The following is a 24,219-nucleotide window of genomic DNA, read 5'->3' on the forward strand; positions in this document are numbered from 1 at the left end:
ATCAAGGAATCTACAGTGTTTTTCTGTCCTTTGGGGTGGGGGGAAAGGATTAACAGCTTTTCTAAATAGGGGACTAGGCAAAGCTTTGCTTGGACCAATATACCTTTAGCCCTCCTTCCTACTCCCTTCCCCAAGGGACTCAGCCACCTAAAACAGAAAGCAGAGTTGGAAGTGATCCTGCTGCAAGCCCCTGAGGACCATCCTGCTGGCTTGATATTTCCTCCCCCTTGTGAAAATGCTGACAGCTTTCGAGCTGGCAAGCTGTTAGCACTGCATTCTCAGCCGTGCTGGGTGTGAATGTGTGACACACTGCGGCAGGAAGTGCTCAACATCAGATCTGGTGATAACCGGACTTTTCTTCCAGGAAGACAAGATCATGTGGTCTCGTATGTGAGTAACCTAGGTTGTGAATACCAAAGGCATGACACTTTCAGTGATACGGGTCCCTTTGCTGGGTCCCCAGGACCTTTGGAAATGTCACATGGGGAGCGGTCCCCTCTCAAGCCGATGCGAATGCACAGTGTGTGGTCCGCAAAACCACAGAAAGGTGCTACAACGGTGTCCATCAGTACCAGAGGCAAACCAAAGCTGAATGCCAGCACTGTGTGGAAAATATTGAGCTAACAGCCACAGACATGAGTCCTCTCTTTATCTTAAGCCTGGACACAGCAAAGATAGCTGTCACATCTCTCATCTCCCTCTTTCCAAGATACCTTGTTCATAAATAGGCAATACCACTGTAAGCCTCCTCCCACATCCCTTCCTTTTTTTTTTACAGTGGAGAAGCGGAAAGTAAAGGGTACTTGCAGCAAAGGAATTCCTCTGAAGTAAAATCTGATCAAGGTTTTGGGTCCTTGGTTGATTCAAAAGCCTGCGGTGATAGATGTGGTATGCTTGTTTAGATAGATCAGATTGAGATTCTATATTTTTTGTTCTGCTGAAAACACCAGAGGAGGATGCTTCTTTCCAGGAAAGATGGATACAAAACCTGAGGTCTCTGGCATCGGGAAATACCCTCAGCTGGGTTCTGACCCACTGTGGCAAGCCCTCATAGCATAAGCCTGGGAAAGCCATATACATATATATGTATGCCTAAAGATGCAGCTAGATCCCAGTTATCTGGGGAAATTTTGGCTGAAAGTAACTTTTAAAAGTGAAATCTGGTCTCTCAAATCTCTCAAGCAGTTCTGAAAGCATTTCTTATTGTCATTGCATGACTCAGTTTCCCATATGTACAGCAGTGAGTTAGTCGGGATAACTACACTGACACATTCCCAGTCAAACACTGCAGCTTTTCATCCACATATAACATTTATCTACTAGAATCCACCACGAGGCAACTACAGCAATGGGTTTTGGTCTTCATGCAGTCCCAGACTAAACCTGAATCAGTGGCAGAGCTGAAAACAGCTATTTTGCCCAGCTGCCAAAATGAGCCCAAATAAGCCCTGGCTCAAATGAGCTCAGCCCCAGGTCAATGCCACTGGCTGGAGCTCAGCCCCAGGTCAAGAGCTGTCCATGTCCTCATGCCCCCCCCCCCCCATTTATTGACAGAATAACTCTATTTACTCTGCTCTAGCTGGAGCGTGGTTGCTTTTTGTGAAAAACAAAGGGGCATGTACAGAGCTGCAGGGCTGTAAGCAGAAGGTGGTGCAGGCAAGGTAGGTGAGGAGGGTTTAGAAGAAAAGCAGATACTGCAGGGAGGAGCGAGTTGTGGTGCAACGGAGTGTGGGGAGCCCAGCGTCAGGAGACTGGGCAGCAAGAAGCACAAGAAGACCAGAGGGAGTCTTGCAGGTGGGGACTGAGAGACGCTGTGCTTTGCTTTCATCTGCATGACCACTGTGGTAACCGGACCCGCTGTCTACTGCCATCTTCCCTCCTTCAAGCGATCTACACCTGCCAGCCAGTGTCTGCTCCATCTCTGTGCGGGGGAGCACACACCCTGCGTTTTGCCTCTCCCTCCGATGGGACCAAGGAGGGTAGCTAAGAAATATATCAGTTGCTCAGCAACTTCTTGTCCCCCGAGGAGGACAATGTAAGCTATCTGCACCAGCCTCCTGGGTTGTTCTCTGCACAGCTGGAAGTGCTTCTACCCTGACTTTTTCCAGGCTCCTCCTGCTCAGCCTGCAGATCTTCTCCCCCTGCAAACCTCCGAAACCTCCATTTCAGAAAAGAAAAAAGCCACTGCACAGGGTGTGCTGACCCATCGTGGCAGGACGGTGCAGGACAAAGGCCGAGCTGAAGGGACATGGCATCAGGTTATTGATCGCTGAAGAGACCTTGAGCTTGGGTAAATAGATGTCCTCCTCTCTGCCCCCCTCCATGCGTGTGTGAGCTGGCTTGCTAGGGGGTGTGGGCCAGGCCTCACAGGCGGCAGCAGGTTTCAAAGGTAGGTCTGCAGCTCTGGGGGAAACCCCGGTGCCTACCATCAAATCTTCTAACAAAGAGGCTCTTCTACTGCTGCTTCCTGCCCTCCTTCCCCCACCCCTCCGTCTGCTGTTCTCTGCTTGTGCCTGCTGTTTCTGAAGGGATGCTGTTATAGCCAAGAAGTGCCCTTGCTCTCCTGGACCACCCAACCTGGTTCACTGGGGAGGAGATCCTCTCCAGGGGTTGCACAGAAAGGTGGCCCATGAGAAGCAAGGGAGGGCAGTCTGTGCTGGGCCTGTTTGTACCACGTGTGTCTCTGGAAGGGTGCATTACAGCAAGCAGATGTGCAGCTGATTGTCCAAGTGCTGATGTTCACCAAGCTGGGTTTAATGTTTCAGAGTGAGTTACCTGGTGCTTACGTTCTGCGAGCATGTTTCTGTGTTGCAAGGCAGTCTGGAGGGCTCAGGGCTCTGTAACTGGGGGAAAGCAAGGAAACTGAGAAGACCACTCACCCCTATTGTGTGAACACTCCAGGGTATCCACATGGGCTAAAAGGGGTGTGAGGCCAACCATCTCTTCCCTCCTCCTCGAGTCACTCCTGTGCATTCATGCCTTCACAGTCACACACACCACTGGGCGCAAAGACGACTCACAGACATGTAGACATGGCACAGGCATTCACCAAGAGCTCTGTGCCCTCCCATGCGGATGCATTCACATACCTTTCCTCTCCAGCCACAGAAACACAGAAAGCCTTTGGGGGCAGCTGTGCACTGGGTGATGGCAGAGAAAAGGAGAAGGCAGGCGGCTGAGATAGATGGCCAAGACTAACGTGGCTCTCTTGGGCAGTGGCATTTCTTACCTTCAGAGTCTGGGGCTGACAGAAGGCGTGCTGGTCAGGATGAAGCAAGAGAAGCAGCTCGGGGTAGATGAGGGGCAAAGGAAGCTAGAAGGTGTCCCCTGGCACAAGTAGAGGGTGGTGGAGGGCTGAACATTGTTCAGGTGCTCTCTCCTCACTAGCTCAGCTAGTGAGTCAGTGGCAGCATGGGCTTAGCCCTGAGACACATGGTCTGGTGGTAATGGCAAGGTTTGCTTACTTTTAGGGACTGAGAGCAAAATGGCACAGCAGGCGAAGTGCAACTTGAGGCTCCCAGGCTGGGCTGTTGTGTGCAACTTCTGTGTGCATTTGAGGTCACGGATTTTCTTTTGCATTGATTTCTAGGTCAATAAAATACCAGTTTTAAAACCATTCCCAGCCTGGGAGGACAACACTTTTGTCTCTGGAGAAATTCATTATTGTACTCATTTGTGGTTTTGGCAGAAGCAAAACCCAGGGAACGCTTTTGAAAATTGAGGGATTACCCAGGAGGCATAGACAGGATAGTGTCCTGGAAGCCTGTCTCTCACTGAATTAGGAGTTTTACTCACATTTGCACTGAGCAAAGTCTTAGATAGTTAGTATACAGATCTCTTGGGGCTATAGGTCTTGGGAGAGGAGCACAGAGATAGCAGAGCACCTCCAGATACAGGTGTAAAGGGATACAGAAAACCCAGCCTGACCATGGTGTGCTGTGTCACTAGGTGCCCCTGATGGAGGCTGAGGAACAGGAGGAAGATACCAACTCCCTCTCAAAGGATGAATCAGAGACTAACTCACGTGACTGCCTCCGCTATGTGCCCCTTGGGATAGCCTTTGTTTTGCTGGCTGGAGCTGCTGCAGCAACCTGGTATTTCCTAGGTAAAAATTCAACATGTTTTGTCCCCACGCAGGAGGTGGATGGGGTGTAGTCAAGGCAATGCCCGGCCCAAAGCACATTAGTGACTCTGGGTGATCTTTATAGACTCATACATAGGGGTAAACCCCTCTCTCCTACATATCTGCAAGGTAATCCAGTAGTGTCTTCTGTTGGCAGACTACAGACCATGGCACCTGGAACCGGCCGTCCTGCAGTTTTACTCTGGCAGCCTCCAGGTCCTCAATCGCCAATACTCCCCGGACCTTGGGCAGGTGGAGTCCAGAGCCTTCTGGTTGGAGTCAGCTAAGCTCCAGAAGATGGTGAGGGCAATTTCATGACCAGAGCTGGCCCTGAGGCAGTTCAGTGAGTAGAAAGAGGAAGGGGTCAGGTACCCCCATCCAAGTGACAGACTTGGTGGGTCTGTACAGCAAGAGGGATGAAATATAGGGTTGGCTATAGGTCCTTTTCCACTGTAACATTGCACGGTAGTTATCAGACGACATTCTCATTGCAGCTGAAGGAACTGATTCGTGCCACAGAGCTGGGTCGATATTACAACTCGAGCACAGTGTATGCCTTTGGGTGAGTAGCACCCAGAGCATTTTTGCTTGTTCGTGTGTGAAATCTTCCAGTCAATTGCACTCTGGTTTCATTGAAATTCGGCCATGATAAACTGCTGCAGTCCCCATCATAAGCTCTAGGCTAAGCTGGGCAGTCCAGATCCAGAAGAGTTCCAGCATGACAGAACTGGAGATATTTTGATATTCATATTCATCTGAGGTCATGATGAAAAGCCAAAATTGAGACATTTTTCAGAGAGGCAAAAGTTCAAGAGAGTAAAAAAATTGACTGGAAAGAACTGAAAAAAATCTGGGCTTCACATTCTCAGTAGAAACTAAGCAGCTGGAAATTAATTTCTCTAATTCAAGAAAGTCATTTTATGGCCTGATTCTAGGCACCAGAAGGGAGAGGCCAGAATGCACCATGGAAAAAGTATTCCAGCCACGAAGCATGGTCCACCTGGGAATAGGGTAACAGTGGAATGGGACAGATCTGGGACTACAGCTTTGCAGGTCATTGCAGTAGATCAAGAAAGCAGGAATAACTTCCAAACCGACATATACATTTGCTTCTGATTTTTTTTCCATGGAAAACTATACCCCTAAATTTGTCCTTCAGCCAAGGAAAATTCCAATTATGATGCAACTCCATTTTCAACTGGGGAAAGAAAAGTTTCACTTGCAATTCTTCCTCTAGCCTTTTACTGAACAAAGTTTCAACAGCTCTTCCCCCTCCCCCAGCCAATTTTCTCTGCTAACTGGTTGAACAGAGCTTTCCCAGTCAGTCTCCTGCAGCTTGAGCCTGCCCAGCATTAATGGCTGGTGGTAAGGTACTGAGTCATAAATCAGCCTCCTGTCACCACTGGGAGCTGAGACAATGAAGTCTTGAGTGTTTCTTTTCAACCCCTGGTCAGTAGTAACCAAAGGTCATTTCTACCTGAAATGAGACTACTCATTAGACCAGTCTTGATTAATTATCACATTAATTTGACCACGTACGGTCATCACTAAAGCCAGATGGCATAAAACGGCTTCCTCCCCCAAAGGACTGAGCATTAACTAGCACCATGGACATAGCAGCTCTCCCGCCCCACTCAGAGTGGTTCCTCTGGGTCACAGCAGCGAGCTAGAAAGTCCACACATATGTCTGATTTGTGGAAAAACAGTGGGGGGTTAATCTCTGGGGTTTGCCTCTCCAGTGATTCTGGAGAGGAAGAGAAAGGATATTTAACATACTATTTCTCTGTTAGGGAGGGGGCTCTGACCTTCTTCTTCTGGTTTGCCCTCCAAATCCCTGAGAGTCAGCAGAAGGAAGTGACTGCTGAGAGGGTAAACACAATGCTCCACCAAGAGCTATCCACCAGCTTCAACAGCTCGGGCAGCCTGTCCTACCAGATGGAATACAGGGTCAACCCAGACTCACTGGTTCTGCTGGGTAAGTACCAGCTGCTCAGCTGTGGCCTGAGCAGTCAGAAATGCTCCAAGATTTATAAGGTGCTGAAAGGAGGTTAGGAGAAAAGGCCAGAAGCCACTACTGAAGGGGACAGGGGAAACCTGAAGAGAAAAAGTGAGGATCAGGAGATACAATTACATGTATTTCTTCCTGATAGAGGAGAACTGAAATTTGATTAAAAAAAGCATCCTTCCTTTGAAGGATTAAAGATTATTGGAGATACAGCTGACCATGACCAGCTAGGTAACTTTTTTTTTTCCTCCTTCTCCCATCATCTTTGGCTTCTGTGGAGTAAGATCTTACAAAGGTCATGACTTTGATCAGCTCAGCTCAAAAACAGCAAGCAATTAGGCTTCCTACTTTCCTTTGGGAGATTATTCCAGGCTACTTGATTGAGAGAAGAACAAAGGCAACACACCTGAGTCACCACTAGTCTTCCTCTGACACAAAGCATTGTTGCCACTTCAGTTCTTGACATACCATTTTAAGGATTATTTATTGTTGCCCACAGTGAAGATCACAGCCTGTTTAAAAAGCCACCCCTACAGAACTGCTCTAAAATAGGTGTTAGATAAAGGACTAGGGATGTGTCTATATCCAATGCATCCAAATCCAATGGAATTTGAATATGTTCTTTATAACGAGACTTAACTTCTCAGCCTGATCTGATCCCTCTTACAGAGCCCCAAACCTCACAGGTTTTAAAATACATTGTGTTTCTTCTCTCCCCTTGGGACTCTCATTTCCAAGTTTCTTCTTCCCCTGAAATGTTACGTCTCCAAGTTTTTTCCCCAGACATGTTATCGTGCATTTTTCTAAGCTGAATCTTATTTTAATATATCCCACCCATATTTTCTTTAACTTTTCCCTCCACATCTCAATTGTTTTGTTTTGGAGGTAATTTTTTTGGTGTCCCCAAAGAAAATTTGATTTCCTCAAAGTGATTTTCATTCCCTCATCCAGATCATCGTATTAAGATCTTATTCTGAAGCTGCATTAGCATCTCATGAAGACATCTCCTCCCGCAGTTACAATTAGTCACTTACTTCTACTTACGATTTGTTTCCAGCATACCACACCTTATGCTCAGCCAATTTAAATTAACTTTCTTAAGAAAGGTATCATAACATAATATGCTAAGTGCTTCCAAGTCAGCCCATCTAGCATTTTCCCTTTATTTACTCACTTCATAATGTAACTCATAAACAAAAAAATGATGGTGCTATTCTTTTAGCTGTGCCAAGTTCCCTCTTATTCCCTTCACATCTGTTTCACCTTTTTATTCATTTCAGCAGACTGCACTTCTTTCTATTTTGGAATTAACACACCAGTTATAGTTTCTCAAGCTCCTTCTGCTCTCCCTAGTCCTTTCTGCCTACCTCTCCAGTCAGAACCACAGGCTAGCAACTAAGGCAAAAGCCAGAAACCTCTTATACTGCTAGGCCAGGGTGACCTCAAGCCAGTGACTTAACCTCTGGCTTCATTTGCTCTGTAAAATTGGAGTGAGAAAATAGCTAGCTAATAGCAAGTCATTAGCACTTCATTGCTTTCTGATAGACTCATTTGCTGACCTGCTTAGCTCTAAACATTAAGTCTCGATGCAGCTTGCCTTAAGATACAGAGCTGCAAACCATTGACTAGTGCAGGAACATCTCCAACACTTTATTTTTACTAACAGCTACACTCACCCCAGGACACTAGTCTCCCATTTCCCCCAAAGAGTTTCAGGACTTCTTTCTCCTTACAGAAACTCAGTTTTATTACCTTCAGATAAAAGAGTACTTAATATCAGCTCAGCATACATCCTTCCCTAGAGCACATGAGCTTCTCTAGGAGCCTGCCTTACGCCTGCAGGATCATCTTTTCCACAACATCTGTTCTTGCCATGACAAAACTGCTCAGCTCTCCCCACAGAATTGCAAGCTCTGCTTAGGAGCTACAAAAGACCAAAGCCCTGACCTAGGCAAGTCCCCAACAGCAATTCTCACACCCAACTGACCTCACAGTGCCTTTTATTTTGGCAATTATTCCCAGTAGCACCTGATCTCTGGCCGCTCCCAGTTCAGCTGGGAGGCTGGAGCAAAGCCCAGCTCTCCTAACAGCATTGTCCACCCTGTGACTCTGTTTTGCACAGATTTGTAGTCCTTGCTGTTGGCTTTCTCTTCATCTCCCTTCTCCAGAGGTGGACTCTATAAGGATGTTGAGTAGCTGATCCACCAGTGGTCATCAAAAGAGACCTCCTTCCCCACCTTCAGTAACTCCCATGCTTTTCAATGAGGGTTATTTAAACCGGGAGAGCAGGGGAGGGGTGAGCAGACAGTGAAAGCTCTGGGAAGTGGGGTTGTGCCCTGTGGTGTGGCTGGCAGGACAGGGCAGGGGGATGGCAATGGCGATGGCAATGGCGACGGCTGCCTGAAGCAATGCCCAGCCCTCCCGGGAAGGGGAAGAGGTCCTGGAATAGCACATGAAAATGGGCGAGGAAAAAAGGCAGAGAAGCCCATGGTGGGCTGGAAAGCATTAATTAGGGCTGTTGGATTTGGGGCAGAGGCCAGAGAGATTTCCTAGAGAGATGGGGTGGGGAAGGCATGACTGAAACAGGTCCCTGAGAGCAAACAGAGAAGTACCTGGAGGATGCCCCATGCTGAAGCTGTAAGGGAGCCATTTACATAGGAAGGAAGGGAGTCATCACTTGCCATGCTACCATTCAGATACTACCAGTTTATATTTTTGTTTATTTTCCTTTATATATTTCCTTTCTAACAGACTCCAGTGTGAAAGACATAGTAATGCTGAAATCCACTCTGGGTAGGCCATCTTTTCCTTTACTTTTGAGTTTGTGACTTTATGGGAGGGATTTTTACAGGGGACAGAAACCTCGTTGGCTTCCTGGAGTTGTAAATCCTGGGAAGGGGAGATGAGAACAGTAGCAAGGGAGCACCAGTGCCGCTGCTTGGCCAGATCAAAACTATGTGACGCAGCTATGTGCTGGACTGCTGTGAGCATCCTGACACCTCTGCCCCAGTAGCACACCGCTGTGCAGAGACACCAGCTCCCAGGGGCAGTGCAGCCACCTTAGCAAAGTCTTACCCCTGTCCTGATGAGTCTTGTCAAATAGCTTGGTATACTGGTACAACGGTGCTAATTACAGGCCCCATGAAAACCTGCTGAGTGGGGTGGGGATTTCCTGCATGGCTCTGCACTGGATGTGGTGTCAGTCATTTAGAGGTCTGTTGTCTTAGCGATGTTTGAAGGTGCTTTTAGTAGTTTCAGGCAGTGTTGTAAGTGCTGTGGCTGGCAGCTTGCATTAGATATGCTATTAGAAACTCACCTTTAAGCTGACTTTTACTCAAAAATCCTGGTCTGGAAGCCTGCTGAAACCTGGAAATCAGATGAGGGGAGGTAGAGCTGGGAAGAATATGGGGGTGAGAAGAGAAAGAGGTGAAAAAGAAAATGAAGCCAGTGGAAGATAACTGTGTTGTGCTGGTATTTAAAGCCTGAGGCAGTATTGGCTTAACTAAGGGAGAGGGGACAGTTCTTATAGAGAGAAACTGGGGCACTGGTACGAGGGGGCCAGTGCTACTGCAACATATGCAAAAGTAAACTGAGATAACTGGGATGAGTCAGCCTTACCCCGAAATAGGGCTCACATTGATATCCCAAGTGACAATCCTGTATCTTAATTTCCCTTGCAACCACTCCTAAGCCCCCCTTGCCTCCGTTTACATCACCCTGAGGTTTAAATCCCTGTATCTTTCCCCTGGATTCAGGTTGCTACAGGTACAGCTATGTCCAGGAGGATGATGTCCTAAGGCTGGAGGGCCCTGACTACCTGGCCTCCAGTTGTCTTTGGCACCTCCACGGCCTCAAGGGCTACATGATCAAGCTACGCCTGGAGTGGACTCTCCCAGACTGCAGGGACCGCCTGGCTATGTACGACGCAGCCGGGCCCCTGGAGAAACACCTCATCACCTCGTAGGTAGCTCCTGAGCAAGGCAAACACGGCGGGGAAGCCGGGCAGGATGGCACGACACACCACAGCAGGGGAAGGTGTTAGACTACATCAGAGGAAATTCTCTTTGATGCAGAACCTGCCTCTCGCTGATCAGCTGAAGTCACTGATGTGGGATAGCACACAGCCAGCCATGCAGTCTGAGAGATTACAGCAGCACGAGCTGTCTCTCTGCTGGCCCTTTATTTGATTCAGTTAGTGCCTCACAGCAGGTGTGTGCTGTGGATAACATAGACCTCCATTGTCTCTCTTGTTCTTCTCTTTTGTTTGTTTGTTGCTTGTTTCGCTCCCATCCTTTTATCTCTTTCCCCTCAGGATCTACGGCTGCAGCCGGCAGGAGCCCGTTGTAGAAGTCCTTTCATCAGGCCCTGTCATGTCCATTGTGTGGAAGAAAGCCATGTACAGCTACTATGACCCCTTCATCCTCTCAGCGCAGGCAGTGCCCCTCAAAGGTGAGGAAGGCTGGAGGACAGGGGCATAGATACAGGAAGGAGACAGGTTATCTCCTACAACATCACTGCTCCCAGAGGTGCTCCATCCCCATTAGGGACAGAATTCACTCTAGATTGCAAGGGTAGAGGTGGTCAGTAAAAAGCAGGTTAGATGTTGCTCCCTCACCTGGACTCATACATTAACATCTGGCTTGAGTCTTTACAGCCCGGGCTCTGGCAAGCAGAGCCTGAGTGATCGTGATACTTTAGGAGCAAGCTCAAGCACTCATGCATAGACAGACCAGATGTGGCCTGGACATCATGTCCGGAGGCATTCGCAGATAAATGTCAATTCAATGTAAGAGTCTAAAGCAGCAATATACATTACCATTACCCTTCTCTGAACAAGAGGAGGAGGCTAAAAGTCTTGCCAGGTAGAAATGGCCCCTTGAGGGGGATGGTGGAACATCCCAGTCACCTTTAGCATCAGGTCTTAGAGCCCCTTTTCTCCCTTCCTACAATGGGATGAGTACCTGGCACCCCCAGGCTGGGGTTGAGCTGACAGGTAGCAGGGCTTTGAATATCTGCATTTACAGCCTGCGAAGTGAATATAACTCTGCGGGAAGGCCTGGAGCAGCAGGGGAAGATTGGCACCCCACACTACCCCAGTTACTACTCACCCAACACACAGTGCACCTGGCATATGACGGTAAGAGCCAGCTCCCACAAGAGCATCCTCCCCGTCCCTGAAACCCACGTGGCACTCCCCACATTACAGGGGAGTACAGACCGCAGTCTCAGTCAGATCATCATGAGAAGCAAGCAGAGAGTGGCAGCCGGCCTAGCCTCCACATAATGTGTGTTTCTGAAGGGGAAGGAGTCTAATATTGCATGCCAGAGCAGAGATGCCATAGCTGAGGAGGAATGTGAAATCTGGTTTCCAGAGGAGTTCTTCAAGGCAGAACCAGATTGCTAGAAATTGCTAGGAATTACCATGCTTTGAGACCAGCATTAGAGCCACCCTGGGCTGTGGCATGGCCTCAGTCTAGATGGTGCTTCCTTCTGTCTTGCAATGTGTGAATAGGCAGCTCTGCCCTTCTCATCTACCCTGCTTGTTTCTGTCATGCGGAGTGGGGTGCAGCACTCATAGGAGCCATCTCCACTCTGTTCTGGACCGCCTTGTCTGCAGGTCCCATCCCTCAACTATGGGGTCACCCTGTGGTTCGACGCCTACGCACTCAGCAGACAGAAGCACGACCTGCCCTGTACCCAAGGCCAGTGGATAATTCAGAATAGAAGGTGTGTGCTGGGGTCCTGGTTTCTGTCTCTCACTTCCCACCTGGGATTAAACTGGTGTTAAACCTCTGCAGGCTCCCTGCTCACTTCAGCCACCAGGTCTGAGGAAGGAGAGCCCATCACCACACTCAGTGGCCGCTGTTTGTGCTGGTGCCTCTTGCTTGTCTACTTCTCTTTCAGCCTCTCTTTTTCGCAGGCTCCCCAGTGAGCACATTTCTTACAGATTTTCTTTGAGCTACCAACCTGCCTTCTCTGTCTTGCTGTTTGCATCAGGCTTCCTAGTTTTCTCCTGTGTGTGTAACCCTGGTGTCCTCCCACGTCTCATGTGTTTGCAAATCTGCCTGTCACCACCTCTGCAATATTATCTGCGTGTGCCATTGCCTCGCATCCACATCCATACAGATCTTCTGCCTAGCTCCATATCCTCCTGCTTTGACTACAGCCATTTCTCCCTGTGGGACTTCCCAAAATCAGCATCCATTTGCAGCTGGGGCTGCTGCCCACCACTGCCCAGGTGCAAAGGACCAAGAGCTGCTGTGCTCCCATCTCCTCAAAGCAGGCTCTGAGCTGGATGGCTTTTTTTTTCCTCCCACTTACTGTAAAATTGCCTCTTTCCCTCCAAAACCTCCCCCAGCCCATCTCATTAACTTCCTCTCCACTGCTCCTGTAGGGGTAACTCCTTTTCTTTGAAAGGGTCTGATCCAGAAGCTACATTCCCCTGGCTTAGGATTTTCACTTTTTCTCTCCCTGCTCTCATCTCTTAAACTGTCAGCGCCACAGTTTCTACAACATGGCTTCTTTGGGAAGATAAATGTAAGAACTGAATTTCTTTGTGTGGCCTGAATTCAGCGCTTGCCCAGAAAGTGGGAAATGTCCAAAGATAGTAGGGTCACTCCGGACTCGCACATGGCCTGAGGGCAGAACTGGGTCACCATATCCATAGACTGTTTTCGTCCTGTTCGTAGGCCTAGTTTTGCTCTGTTGCCTGCAGTTATTTGGTGCTGAATGTCATGGCCATTCCAGTTGTTTCCCCTCTATCTGCATCAGTTCCCACCACAGCACTCATGTGTGGTGGTGTTTTCATCCCTGTTTATCTCTGGGGCTTCCTCACCTCACTTCTTCAGCCATTTTGGGGGAGCCCCTAGGTTAGTTTGCTGCCTTGCACCCAGAGCGGACATCTTGTTTCACCAGGGTTTCTCCCTCCTCATCCTGGCCTTGCTCAGCCACCAAGATGTGACCAGGCAGAGCAAGATCCAGTGTCAGCTCTCCCGCCTGTTGACAGGGCATGGGTTTAAATCGCAGCCTTTTCCCATTGATCCTTCATAATCTTGTGACATAGTGAAGGCATCTTGCCTTCCCGGCTTCCCACACACACCCACTCTGTGTGGCCCCCTTCGCACCCCAGCCCCACTGAACCCCCTTACCCCACTTTGTTGTCTTCTCCTCCCTCCCTGCCTGGGATATCCTGCCTGCGTTTGCCCCTCAGGTTGTGTGGCCTGCGGACCCTGCAAGCCTACGCCGAGCGGATCCCAGTCACATCCTCGGCTGACATCGCCATCACCTTCACCTCGCAGATCTCCTTAACTGGCCCCGGTGTGCAAGCAGCTTACAGCCTGTACAACCTATCTGACCGTAAGTTCAGGCTCCTCCTTGCTCCTTAGTGGGGTGGTGGGGGTCCCAGCTGGCTACCAGCAGCCCTTGTGCTCTTGGCTTGTGTTAGGAGAAACACAAGACACATCCTGTGAGCCCTAGGTGCCATCTGCCCTTCAGGCACAGGCTCACAAATGCGGTGATGCACACACCCCTGATCTGCCAAAAAGAAGAGGCATTTACGTGCAGTGCTGCTTCTGCACATGTGGCCTGCCTCATGTTGCCAGATCATCCATGCGCCACAGCCCAGCTTCAGAGAGTCGCCTGCAGGCTCACGCCTGTGCCCACATCACGGACTGGCCTTGGGAATTCAATGAGAGACCATCTCTGACTTGAAGCGACTTTTATTTCGATTGTAAGTGCTCTTAGAGAGAGCTGTTTCCTGCTCACTTTGGAATCCGTGCAAGTGACAGACAAATAAAACCGCACACAAATATGCATACGCACATATGCAAATGCACGCCCACAGTTGTCTTTCCAAGGTTTCTCCATCGCCCTCTTAAAGGGTGCCTGTAATGCATACCAGTCCCTGAATACGTGCACCTGCCAACACGTGTCTAACATCAACCTCTTCAAGGCCCTGACCAAGTTTTAATAACAACTCCAAAGAACCTATTTCAGCTTTCCCGCAGCATTCGGAGTCATGAAACAGCGCTAAACCAGACGTATAGCACGCCAGGCAGGTGGTTGTCTTGGCTCTTGCCCATTGATACAACGGGAAGCCAGGAAAGAGCCCTCCTTCCCCTGGTGCATAGCCTGGCTCCATTTGCCCTTGTTCAGAGCGGACGACATGGCAGATTTTGGGGAGTGCAGCGAGTGCTGCCGGCATGCTGCTGCAGCACACGTGTGGTCAGGAAGGTGTGCAGCTCCACACCCCACTTTCAAGCCACAGTGCTCTGCTGCAAGGAGGTTTCCAGTCACTGAGGACTAACTACTCTCTGGTGGTTTCACAGCCTGTCCCGGGGAGTTCCTGTGTTCCGTGAACGGCTTGTGCGTCCCAGCCTGTGATGGGATCAAAGATTGCCCCAATGGGCTGGATGAGAGAAATTGTGGTGAGTGATTTCTTCTCCCATCGGTCCCTGGTCTCAGCAGGATGCAGCCCCTTGCTCCTCCAAAGGTAGGGAGGGATGGGGAGGATTCAGTTGGCCTAGGTACAGCCTTGTACCTCCCCTCCAGGAGCTTAAACCTCTGCATCCATAAAAGCTTCATCCCACTGCCAGGTGGCTTCAGCCTGCTCGGGAAGGAGCAACAACAATTCTTGCTCCTGTGCACCGCAGAGTCTTCCTGGGGTAATCCCCTGATACCCATGCACCAAGAGCTCCAGGCAGCCTGAAAGAAGGCCCCTGCCCAGGCTGTCCCCCACCTTGTCCTGCTTTCCCCCGACTCAGGCCCGACTATCAAGCTCAGCCCTGACCTACAGCCCCCTCTGCTGTCATACCACTCAGCATCCCCCTCCCAACCCTCCCACCTTGCCCACACCTCCCCGAGCCCACCCGCCGCCCCGCTGTCTCCCCTCTCCCCTCATGACACTTGATCTGTACAGATCCTCAACCATATATTGCACCCCAGTTTGGGAGCATCTAAGTCCTCAATCAGCCATCAGCTTTTCGTGCCAACAGCAATTAGTGCTGATGCAGACACTGTCCCCGGCATCCCAGGAGTCCTGCAAAGCCCCGTTCTCATAGGAACAGCTATTCAGGCTCAGGCATGACACCTAATTAATCTACTCTCCCATCCCTGGTGTGAGTGGGGGGGCTCATCACATTGCTGCCACCACTAATTTTTCATTAGATGTCCCCTACAGCTGTTTCTTCACAGAAAGATCCCTGACTCACTGGAGACAGTGGCCAATTCTGAAAGATTGAGAGGAAGGTATAGAAAAGTCTAAAGTAAAAGGAAGGAGAAATCTTTCTCAGATAAGTTTTAATTCAGTGCCGGAAGTGTGGGAGTTCTCACAGGATCGCCGAGGTTGGGTTTTGTATTGTCTGCAGTCTTGCTGACGGTGTGCTCTGTCCCATCATCCAGCTGCCTGACATCAGGGCTTGCTTCCCTCATGCAGACAAGGATACATACACATCCTTACGAATATCTAATCCTTTCTTGAATCCTGTTAGCTTCTTGAACCCAGGGATATCTTGTGTCATTCAGTTCCACAGGTTAACACAGACCAAGACTGAACAAAAAAAGTATTTGTTTCTCAGTGTTTTCAAACACTTCTTCATATTTGAAAAAGAAACTAGAAACATCATGATTTCCTTCCTTTCTTACACTCTTGCCACTGTTTCGTCCTTGCTTATTCACTCCATGTCTGTATGGAACAGTCCCTGTCTTTAAAATCAACGTTCACGTTGCCTGAGACCTCCAGTCATCTGGAAGCCTCACACTAATTACTGAAGAAATTGTAGTCATTGCAGTAAGAAAATGCCTGGGAGGTACTGGCCCATCATGCGTGGTGTTGCACATAGATACACACAAACACAGGACAAGGGGACAGTGTCTGCTATGAAAATGTATAATCAGAAGTCAGACTCTGTGACAGGTAGGCACCTTAGGCCCATCTCCATCCTGAGCAGATATCAGAGCTCATGGACATCATGGAATCCATAATTGTTCAGGACTCACCTATTGGAGAGCAAGGGGAGCAGCTGCTCTGTAGGGGAAGGTGACCCATGAGCTGAGGGTGACAGCAAGGCAGGAGGAACAGTGACCTCACCAGACAGGATGCAGTCCTACAGAACCTGAACAAGGCAAGCAGACCAGGTCTGGTGATGGTAACCTGGGGTCAGCCAAGAGTCCAGTCACCGCAAGACGAGTCATGCAAGTGATGAGGCAGGTCTGAGGCCAAGCCAAGAAGTCAAGGAAAGTTAAGTCAGCATCAAAAGGTATAAGACAGGGTACAGGCATACCTACAACGTAGATCAGGCAAAGACCAATAGCAAGGACCTCAGATTAAATGCATCTCCTGAGCAAAAGGGGACCAGGCTCCTGCTCTTTGTGGCAGCCTGTTTCAACACTACACAGTTGCACTATACCAGAGCTGGTCTTAAGCACAGACTGCCAAATCCTTATGAGGTAGGGGAAGAGGTTGTGGAGCCTACTGGTGCACTTAGGGCCCTGACCTCACACCTGACACCTTGTCTTGCATGCCTAATTCCCGGGCACTTCCCTCCCGCGCAGTGTGCCCTGCAAAGTTCCAGTGCCGCGAGGACAGCACTTGCATCGAGTTCAGCAGGGTCTGCAATCAGCAGCTGGACTGCGTCAATGGGAGCGATGAGGAGCAGTGCAGTGAAGGTAGGGAGGGGATGGTTCTGGGCTGACAAATACCTTCCCGAATTCTCGAGCCAAGGCTGTCAGTAGCGTACTTCCCTCTTCTGAGGTAAGGGCACCAGCTGGGAGTTAACGTGCCTGACCTGCTCACAACGTTTGCTCTGTAGCTAACCAAGCTTGCTCAGGAAATTCTCTGTCATCATTTATGGAGTTCCCCCAAGCTCTCTGTTGCCTTTTTTCCCCCACTCAAAGGACTTCAGGCTGTGTTTGCAACCTGCCACCCTCCCTCAGCCCTGGCTCCCCTTCCTCTTTGCAGGGGTCCCCTGTGGTCCATTCACCTACCGCTGTGAAGATGGGACCTGTGTGAAGAAACCCAACCCGCTGTGTGACACCACTGCAGACTGCAAGGACCTGTCCGACGAGAAGCGCTGTGGTGAGGAAATGCTCAGTCGCACGTCAGCCAGGCAGGTTCAGGATGCCACGTAGCTGCAAGTCTCCCCCTTTTCTCCCTGCCACACCAGCATAAGCACCCCCCCTCCCTTGTTCCACCACCTTTTCCCTACCCCAGCCCCATGGCAGCAGTGCCACTGCTCCATCCTGCAGTGGTGGTGGCAGCAGCAACGAGCCAGCTCTCTGCACTGAGCTGCCAGGAGGCGTTGTCTGCTCTTAGGACAGCTGCTCTCCATCTCCTTCAGGCAGAGGCATCAGGCCAGATAGACGTGTGTCACAGGCCAGGTCCTACCCACAGGCTGCCTGTTGGACCACTGTGCTGGCTTATGTGAAGTAATGCCATCGTACAAGGCTCCAGCCAGGGAAATCACCCGTGACTGCATGGTCACTGGCAGGGAGAGAGCTCGTGTTTTGATTTCCCTGCTTGGTATTTGTGGAGCCTCGGTGGGCAGAGAAAGCAAACAGCTGCAAGGGTTCCCTGACAGGACAGCGGGTAGCACAGACAGTGTGCTGCCCCAAAGGTATCCCCAGGCTGCAGCTGGAGGTGGGGTAAGGCTGTGCGGGCATCAGCGGGGGCATGCACTTGGAGGGAGTGCTCACTAGACCTGTCCTGGACAGTACATAAAGCATCTGCTGGCTGGGTAAGGCAAGGGATTAGAGGTCAAACTCTTCAGTCAATTAAGTAGGAAAGGAAGGGCAGGCACAGTATATCATGTTCCCTTCCACCCCTCAAGTACCTGCCGTGTCTCCTCCTCCTCAGACTGTGGGCTGCAAGCCCCTCTCAGCAGGATCGTGGGTGGTGTGAATTCTGTGGAAGGTGAATGGCCATGGCAGGCCAGCCTGCAGGTTCGGGGACGCCACATTTGCGGGGGAACGCTCATTGCTGACCGCTGGGTGGTCTCAGCCGCACACTGCTTCCAGGATGAGAGGTAAATGGAGAGGGGAGGGTGCTGGACAGGAGAAGGATTTGCATTGCTTTCCATGTCACACATGATGGGATGATCACCTGGCTTGTGAAAATGTCACAGGACAGCTGCACCCTTCATCAAGCACCCGTGCCATGCTTCCCTGTGGCTTGGAGCTGGAGAAAGGGGTATGGATACACGTACTGGTATGTAGGTGTGCACATAGGGAAAAAAAGGGCAGTGCTGGGATTCACAGAGCAACTTTGAGAGGGCAATGATAGTGGAAGACACTTCACAGCTCCACCTTTGCTTTGGCTCTGGCTTGTCCCCATGCTGTCACAACCATGGAGGCATCAGCATGTGCTAGGATGGAGCCAGGATAGCATTACCTGCAGAGGATGCTGTTTGGGTCCCATGCTGCCCACCCCCAGGGCCTGCCCTTTCAGGGGGAAGCACAGTGTCTCCCCCAGTTCCTTCCACCCAGTGTATGTACCACAACAGTGGCAGTAACATACAGATCAGGGGGGCTCACTCATTCTTTTAAACTGGGAAGAAGTAAGGAGGAGGAAGATCCACAGCTGTGCTGGGTGAAAGGGCTGGGTGGGGGACGGAGTGTGTACCCTCAGGCCCAGTCTCCACCTCCCCTTTTCCTCTACCAGTGAGCTGGTAGGGATGCCCCACCTCCCCAGCTACTACTGCTGGACTTCCCCAGCTGCCCTTCCCTCCTGATATGCCATGTGAGCTCCGGGAGGAGGAGCTGCTGGTCATCCTCAGTATGGTGACACCAGCCTTGGTAGGACTGGTACTGCTCTGCGGTTGTGCTTCTCACCTCACTCTGCTCCTGCCACGCTCCTACCCGTGTCCTACAACCCTGCAAGGAAGCCCACCAGCACTGGGAGCAGGCCTTTCAAGTGGTCCATGTGGGCTGAATTTGGCTATTTTGGAGTGTCCCAATGCAGGATGGATGGAGCTAGCACAGCCCTGTTAGATGGCGTGCGTGTGCGCCTGTCAGGGAGAGAATTTAAGTGGTGCGAGAGATAAGAAGTAGGGGGAAAAAAGAGGAGCAGAAGAATAGCAGCAGCCTTGGGTGGGCCGTGCTATGGGCAGCAGTCTGTGCAGGCAATAGGCTGGAGGTGAGTCCTGAAGGGGAGTTTGGAGCAAGAGAGGTGGTCAAACCAAACCAGGGAGTTTTTCACACCTAGAGAGGCAGTGTGGGAGAAAATGGCACATGTAAGGCAAAAGATGGACTGGACTCTGAGTCTAAAACCAGCCCTCTTCCTGCTTCCTCCTGCTCTGGTCCAGGATGAGGTCCCCTCTGCTCCTCACCCTCCTGATGGAGACAGGGTCTCCCGTGGCTGTTAGTTCTTAGTTGTTCTGTTCTCAGAGGTGTCACCTTGTTAGGCTGTCCCCAGCTTTAGCCCCTGCTTCTGTAAAGGGCTGTCATGCCTTTTAATGCCCTCACCTCTAAGCTGCTTTTCTCGCTTCACTCCCTCTTAGCAGTTTCTCAGAGCTTGCTCCCGTTCTCCATGTCTCCTTCTCCTTGCAGCTTTGCTTCACCAGTTCAGTTCTTGCTCTCTGCCCTATCATAGTCACTTGTACATGACCAGCCCCACTTGCTAGTCTAACCTACATACACCTTTTAGCCTGCTTTGCTAAGGAAAATAAGCAAATACAAGCAAGTTGCCTGTGTGTATGAGTGTCTGTCCAAAGTTGGTCCCACTGTACAGGCACATCAAGGCATCAAAGAGATGTCCCACCCAGTTTCTTGAAATCAGTAGCCAAATAAAAAAAGGGGCCCCTCTGAGGGAGATGATCATCCATATCAAAGAGTCCTCAAAAGACTGAGACAGAAGCAGCCAGGCTCTGCCCATTCTTCTCTGTTCATGTGATGAGTTATCTTCTCTGCTGCATCCTACAGGCTGGCCTCTGCCTCCATCTGGACTGTTTACTTGGGTAAATATTTGCAAAATGCCACCAGCCACACAGAGGTGTCCTTCAAGGTGATCCGCCTATTCCTTCACCCTTATTACGAGGAGGACAGCCATGATTATGATGTGGCCCTGCTCCAGCTGGACCATCCTGTGATCATCTCACCCTTAATCCAGCCCATCTGCTTGCCTGCTCCTTCTCACCTCTTTGAGCCTGGCCTTTATTGCTGGATCACTGGCTGGGGAGCCCTCAAGGAAGGTGGTAGGTGCACGGTCTTTGCTGGTGGCCTACAGTAACAGAGCCAAGGTGGAAACATAGGTTCAGGTGCGGGGTAGGCAGAATAGACTTCTGTTCACCCCAAAGCATTATGCCTCCTTCACCCCCTTTGATTTTGGGTCACAGGTTGGCCAAAGTTACCTGTTGAGTGCCTTGAAACCTCATTTGGAGAAGCAGGCATGAGAGTCTGGTAAGCTATATGGGCATAGCATGTGTTCCTTCATCCAAAGACTAGAATAGCCCTTCAGAAACTAGGGGTCTGACCAGGGGCTATTCAGCCATGGTCACAGCATGGAGCAGCCCCCATCCCAAAGCCCAACCCCAGGCCTACACAGACATTTGGGCTCCTGTTGGGTTGTTCCCCAGGGACAGAGCCTGACCAGAGAGATAAGAGATGAAAACCTGCTCTTCATCAGACCAGGGCTGGGTCTCCTGGGGACACCTGTCTGCCGCCCCTGCAGCAACATTTTCCCCATGCCAAAGACCCTAGGACCTCAGTCCCCCCAGCAACATCTGCACTAGTAAATTCAGTGGGAGCAGTGCAGGCTCTGAGTGCTGTCCCCCAAGGATTACACTGTGTAATTGTCAGCACGTGCCTTGGTACCAATTTGGCCACATAGCACCCGCACACTGCTGGGGGACAGCATGGGCCAAGACTTGTTCCCATGGAATGGTATGGATAAGTCCATTCTGTTTTGTGAGGAAGAGTTTAGCTGTATGGGCATGACCCCTCGTGTTCCTTCCCCATAGGGCCAACAAACAGGTCCAGGCTATTCTCTAGTAGTGCATGGCACAGGAATACAGATGTGCTCACCCAGGTCAGCTTAGTGCCTTCACTCATACACACTTGCTCCAGTTGCTTCCTAAATGGAAACACTCAGAGGTCTATCCAGAAGTGGACACTTCTGGTTTGCATCCTTAGCCAGAAGAACTTAACAACCATTTCAATGAGAAGCAAATCCAAAACTCTAACATCTCAGAGGTTTCCCCAAACCATAATCCCCCTTGTCCCAAAAGCTGAACTGCCCACAACATATCCCTGTAGGGAAAGGGACTGCAGGGGAATGTTACTCCTTCCATGCAGGTGAAGTGCTCTGCTGAAAGTCAGAGACTGCGATGCCAGTGGAGAGCAGAACAGTAATTCAGATGGCAGCTTTCAGCATGCTGTGAGATGGGCATGGGCTGGGGGATCACGGTAAATGGTGGGAAGCTCCACCACTGCTCACCCGCACTGCTTTTGGTGCTCTACCCCTCAGGGCACATCAGCAATGTTCTGCAGAAGGTGGACGTGCAGCTTATCCAGCAGGACATCTGCAGCGAGGCCTATCACTACATGATTTCTCCCAGGATGCTGTGTGCTGGGTACCACAAGGGCAAGAAAGATGCCTGCCAGGTGACAGAGGACTTGTGGGATCAGGGTTGACTACCAGAGGTGGGGTGTGTCCCAAGTCTTCCAAATGCACTCCATAGCCTGAAACAAGGGTGAAAAGACCATAAAATGCCTGACTCCCCCAACCCTTCCTCTGGTCTAAGTGGCCAACAACAGCTCTGAGGACCACTTCTTCTCAGCATCTTTGCCTTAGACAGGATCCAAATGCACTTAAACTTCTCCTTTTCTCATTTCAGCCCATTCTCCACTCTTTACCTCCCATTTCCAAGTCTACATCAGTCTCTTCCTCCCTCAGCCTCATTAGCATCTGTCACACACAGTAACCTGTCTGTTCCTTCATTACTATCAATCTCAAGGAATTCCTCTGTCTCCCATTCCTCCGGGTATCCAGTTAAATTCCACCAGCTTCCTTGCTCTCCATATATTTGGAAATGCCACACAGAGCAGAAGGAAACAATAGAGCTGTCAGCTTCTTGGGAGCTGGCTAAGGGGGAGGAATTTGCGTGATGAATGAATGCAACAATGGGTCAGATGGTTGCGCTGGAGACTCTTTGACATCTTTCTAAGGTACAAGGGATGTTGCAGATGTCCTAGGCATGAGTTGAGGGGATACAGGAATCTGCATGCAGAGGGACTCAAAGCTAGTGTAATCATCCAGCAAGAGAAGCTGGTGGATCACCATCACCCCATTTTTCTTTCCGTTTCTCTAGGGTGATTCTGGAGGTCCGCTGGCCTGCAAGGAACCCAGTGGCAGGTGGTTTCTGGCTGGTTTGGTCAGCTGGGGAATGGGATGTGCACGTCCAAATCACTATGGAGTATACACCAGGATCACTCAAGTGCTGGGCTGGATGAACCAAACCATGAGCTGAGAAAAGTGCATCTCTGCCTTCTCCCCATCAGACCTACACTCACATGCCACTCATTCCTGATCTTGCTCACTTGCCTCTCAGAGAGAGTTTCTGTGTGGGATGTTGTCAGACCCAGGATGCTCTTCTGAACAGGGTAAAAAAATCCTGCACTGGGGATTGTAGAGAAAAGCAGGCAGACCCTCTTCCCCCTCAGTGCTTCCCAGGGAGCATCCCAAGGTGTTTTTAGGCCATCCATCCAAAAGAGTTGGCAGCAGGAGGGGACACATAACACACAGCAACCATCCCAAGTTGATGGTTTCTGAGAAAAGGAATAAGGGGAGTTGAACTTTCCATGAACCGTGTGATTCAGACAGTCTTATGCTGGAACATTTGCTGAAAGAAAATGTGACTGATGTAGTTAGAGATTCCAGTAACTGTGAAATCAATCTGCCTCCCTCTTCCTTCCTGCTGCTCATCCTTCTTCCCCCTTCCCCTCCCATCACTCCTCCTCTTCCATCTCCCTAATTGCTTCTTTTCTTAGCTGGCTGTGCTGTTCAGTGTGCTGTTCAGCTCAGCCAGGCAACCCTTCACGTCTCACTGACTCCCAGGCACGAGCCCAGCATCGCACCCCCAAGCACGTGTCCTGCCTCCCTGCTGGAGCAGCACCCAGCCTCCACTGCTGCACTTGGACTCCCTCAGGCAAAGGCCCCGGCCCCTCAGTAAAAACACTGGAGCAACCTCCCATCCCCTTCCCTCAGCCCTTCTAAATACCTTTAACATGAGGGTGTCTCAACTGCTTCCATCTCCTAACTCAGATAATCCAGGAGGTGAAGGAGAAGGCTTAAGGGCACAGTGCTTAAACAGTGACTGCTATGGGTTTGGTTTTTTTACTGAAGATACATATATATGTATGTGTGTATATATATATACAATGGGCCGCTCTCTGGAATTAGAAATAAAATTAATTTGAGGGGTTTTTTGGCTCTAGTTTGCCTTACTCCGTTAAAAATTATCTTGGGGTTTGTATCTTTTTGACCAAAATCCAATCCTGGCACTGACAACTGGCAAAAGTTTCCACACCCCCGCCCTCCCTCTCAGCTGTGTCCCAGGCACAGTGGGGTCAATACGCTAGCTAGATAGGCGGCCCTCGCTTATTGTTATGATTTAGGGGTGCAGATACCAATAAGCAAACCTGCTCTGTAGCCCAGCTGCCTGCAGTGGGGATGCCGTACAGATGCAGTGGGGAGTACCTCCAGCCCCCAGAAGACAGGCACAGCACAAGCAGCTTTGGTGGCTCCAGGTGACGAATCCAAACTCCTCTTCTCCTGCTCCCACTCCCTTCTACCAGCACCAAATTTCTGCCACTTGAAATGAGAGGCGGCAAGGAGGAACAGACTGTGAATTTTATTCAGGAGTTACAACCTGGTGTCCTCAGACAGAGCAGTGCGCAAACGCCCTGCTCCCGGAGTCAGGGATCTCCTCGTGCTAGCAGACACGACATCAGGTGCCAGCGTGTTCCCAGTACCCAGGCAGCACACCTGTCTCCTCCTCACCCTCCCGACACAGGGCTGCTTTGGGGGACAGGGAGGGAGGCACCAAGGAGTACGATACCCAGCACAGGGACACCCTGCGAGCAGTGCAGATGGGCCAGA

General features: G+C 50.4%; 1 protein-coding gene across 1 annotated transcript; it reads left to right on the forward strand.

The window, feature by feature from the left end:
• Positions 1-3,957: 3,957 nt before the first annotated feature.
• TMPRSS6 (transmembrane serine protease 6) lies at positions 3,958-22,675 on the forward strand. Its single transcript, XM_072848211.1, has 17 exons — positions 3,958-4,105; positions 4,281-4,423; positions 4,618-4,685; positions 5,914-6,098; positions 8,880-8,921; positions 9,884-10,088; positions 10,441-10,577; positions 11,153-11,265; positions 11,746-11,855; positions 13,339-13,484; positions 14,456-14,554; positions 16,680-16,793; positions 17,086-17,202; positions 17,980-18,148; positions 20,043-20,314; positions 21,586-21,722; positions 22,430-22,675. Exons 1-17 carry the CDS (start codon positions 3,958-3,960, stop codon positions 22,586-22,588), a joined length of 2,364 nt encoding a protein of 787 aa, XP_072704312.1. The 3' UTR covers positions 22,589-22,675.
• Positions 22,676-24,219: the final 1,544 nt, after the last annotated feature.

This window comes from Ciconia boyciana, chromosome 1 (assembly GCF_034638445.1).
Source record: "Ciconia boyciana chromosome 1, ASM3463844v1, whole genome shotgun sequence".
In the NCBI taxonomy this organism is placed as follows: domain Eukaryota; kingdom Metazoa; phylum Chordata; class Aves; order Ciconiiformes; family Ciconiidae; genus Ciconia; species Ciconia boyciana.

Excerpts from the sequence above, each read along its gene's own strand:
- TMPRSS6 (XM_072848211.1), top strand. The coding sequence starts at position 3,958 with ATGGAGGCTGAGGAACAGGAGGAAGATACCAACTCCCTCTCAAAGGAT. Across the intron at positions 10,089-10,440 it reads GAGAAACACCTCATCACCTC|GATCTACGGCTGCAGCCGGC; the intron begins GTAGGTAGCTCC and ends CTTTCCCCTCAG. Across the intron at positions 17,203-17,979 it reads GTCCGACGAGAAGCGCTGTG|ACTGTGGGCTGCAAGCCCCT; the intron begins GTGAGGAAATGC and ends CCTCCTCCTCAG.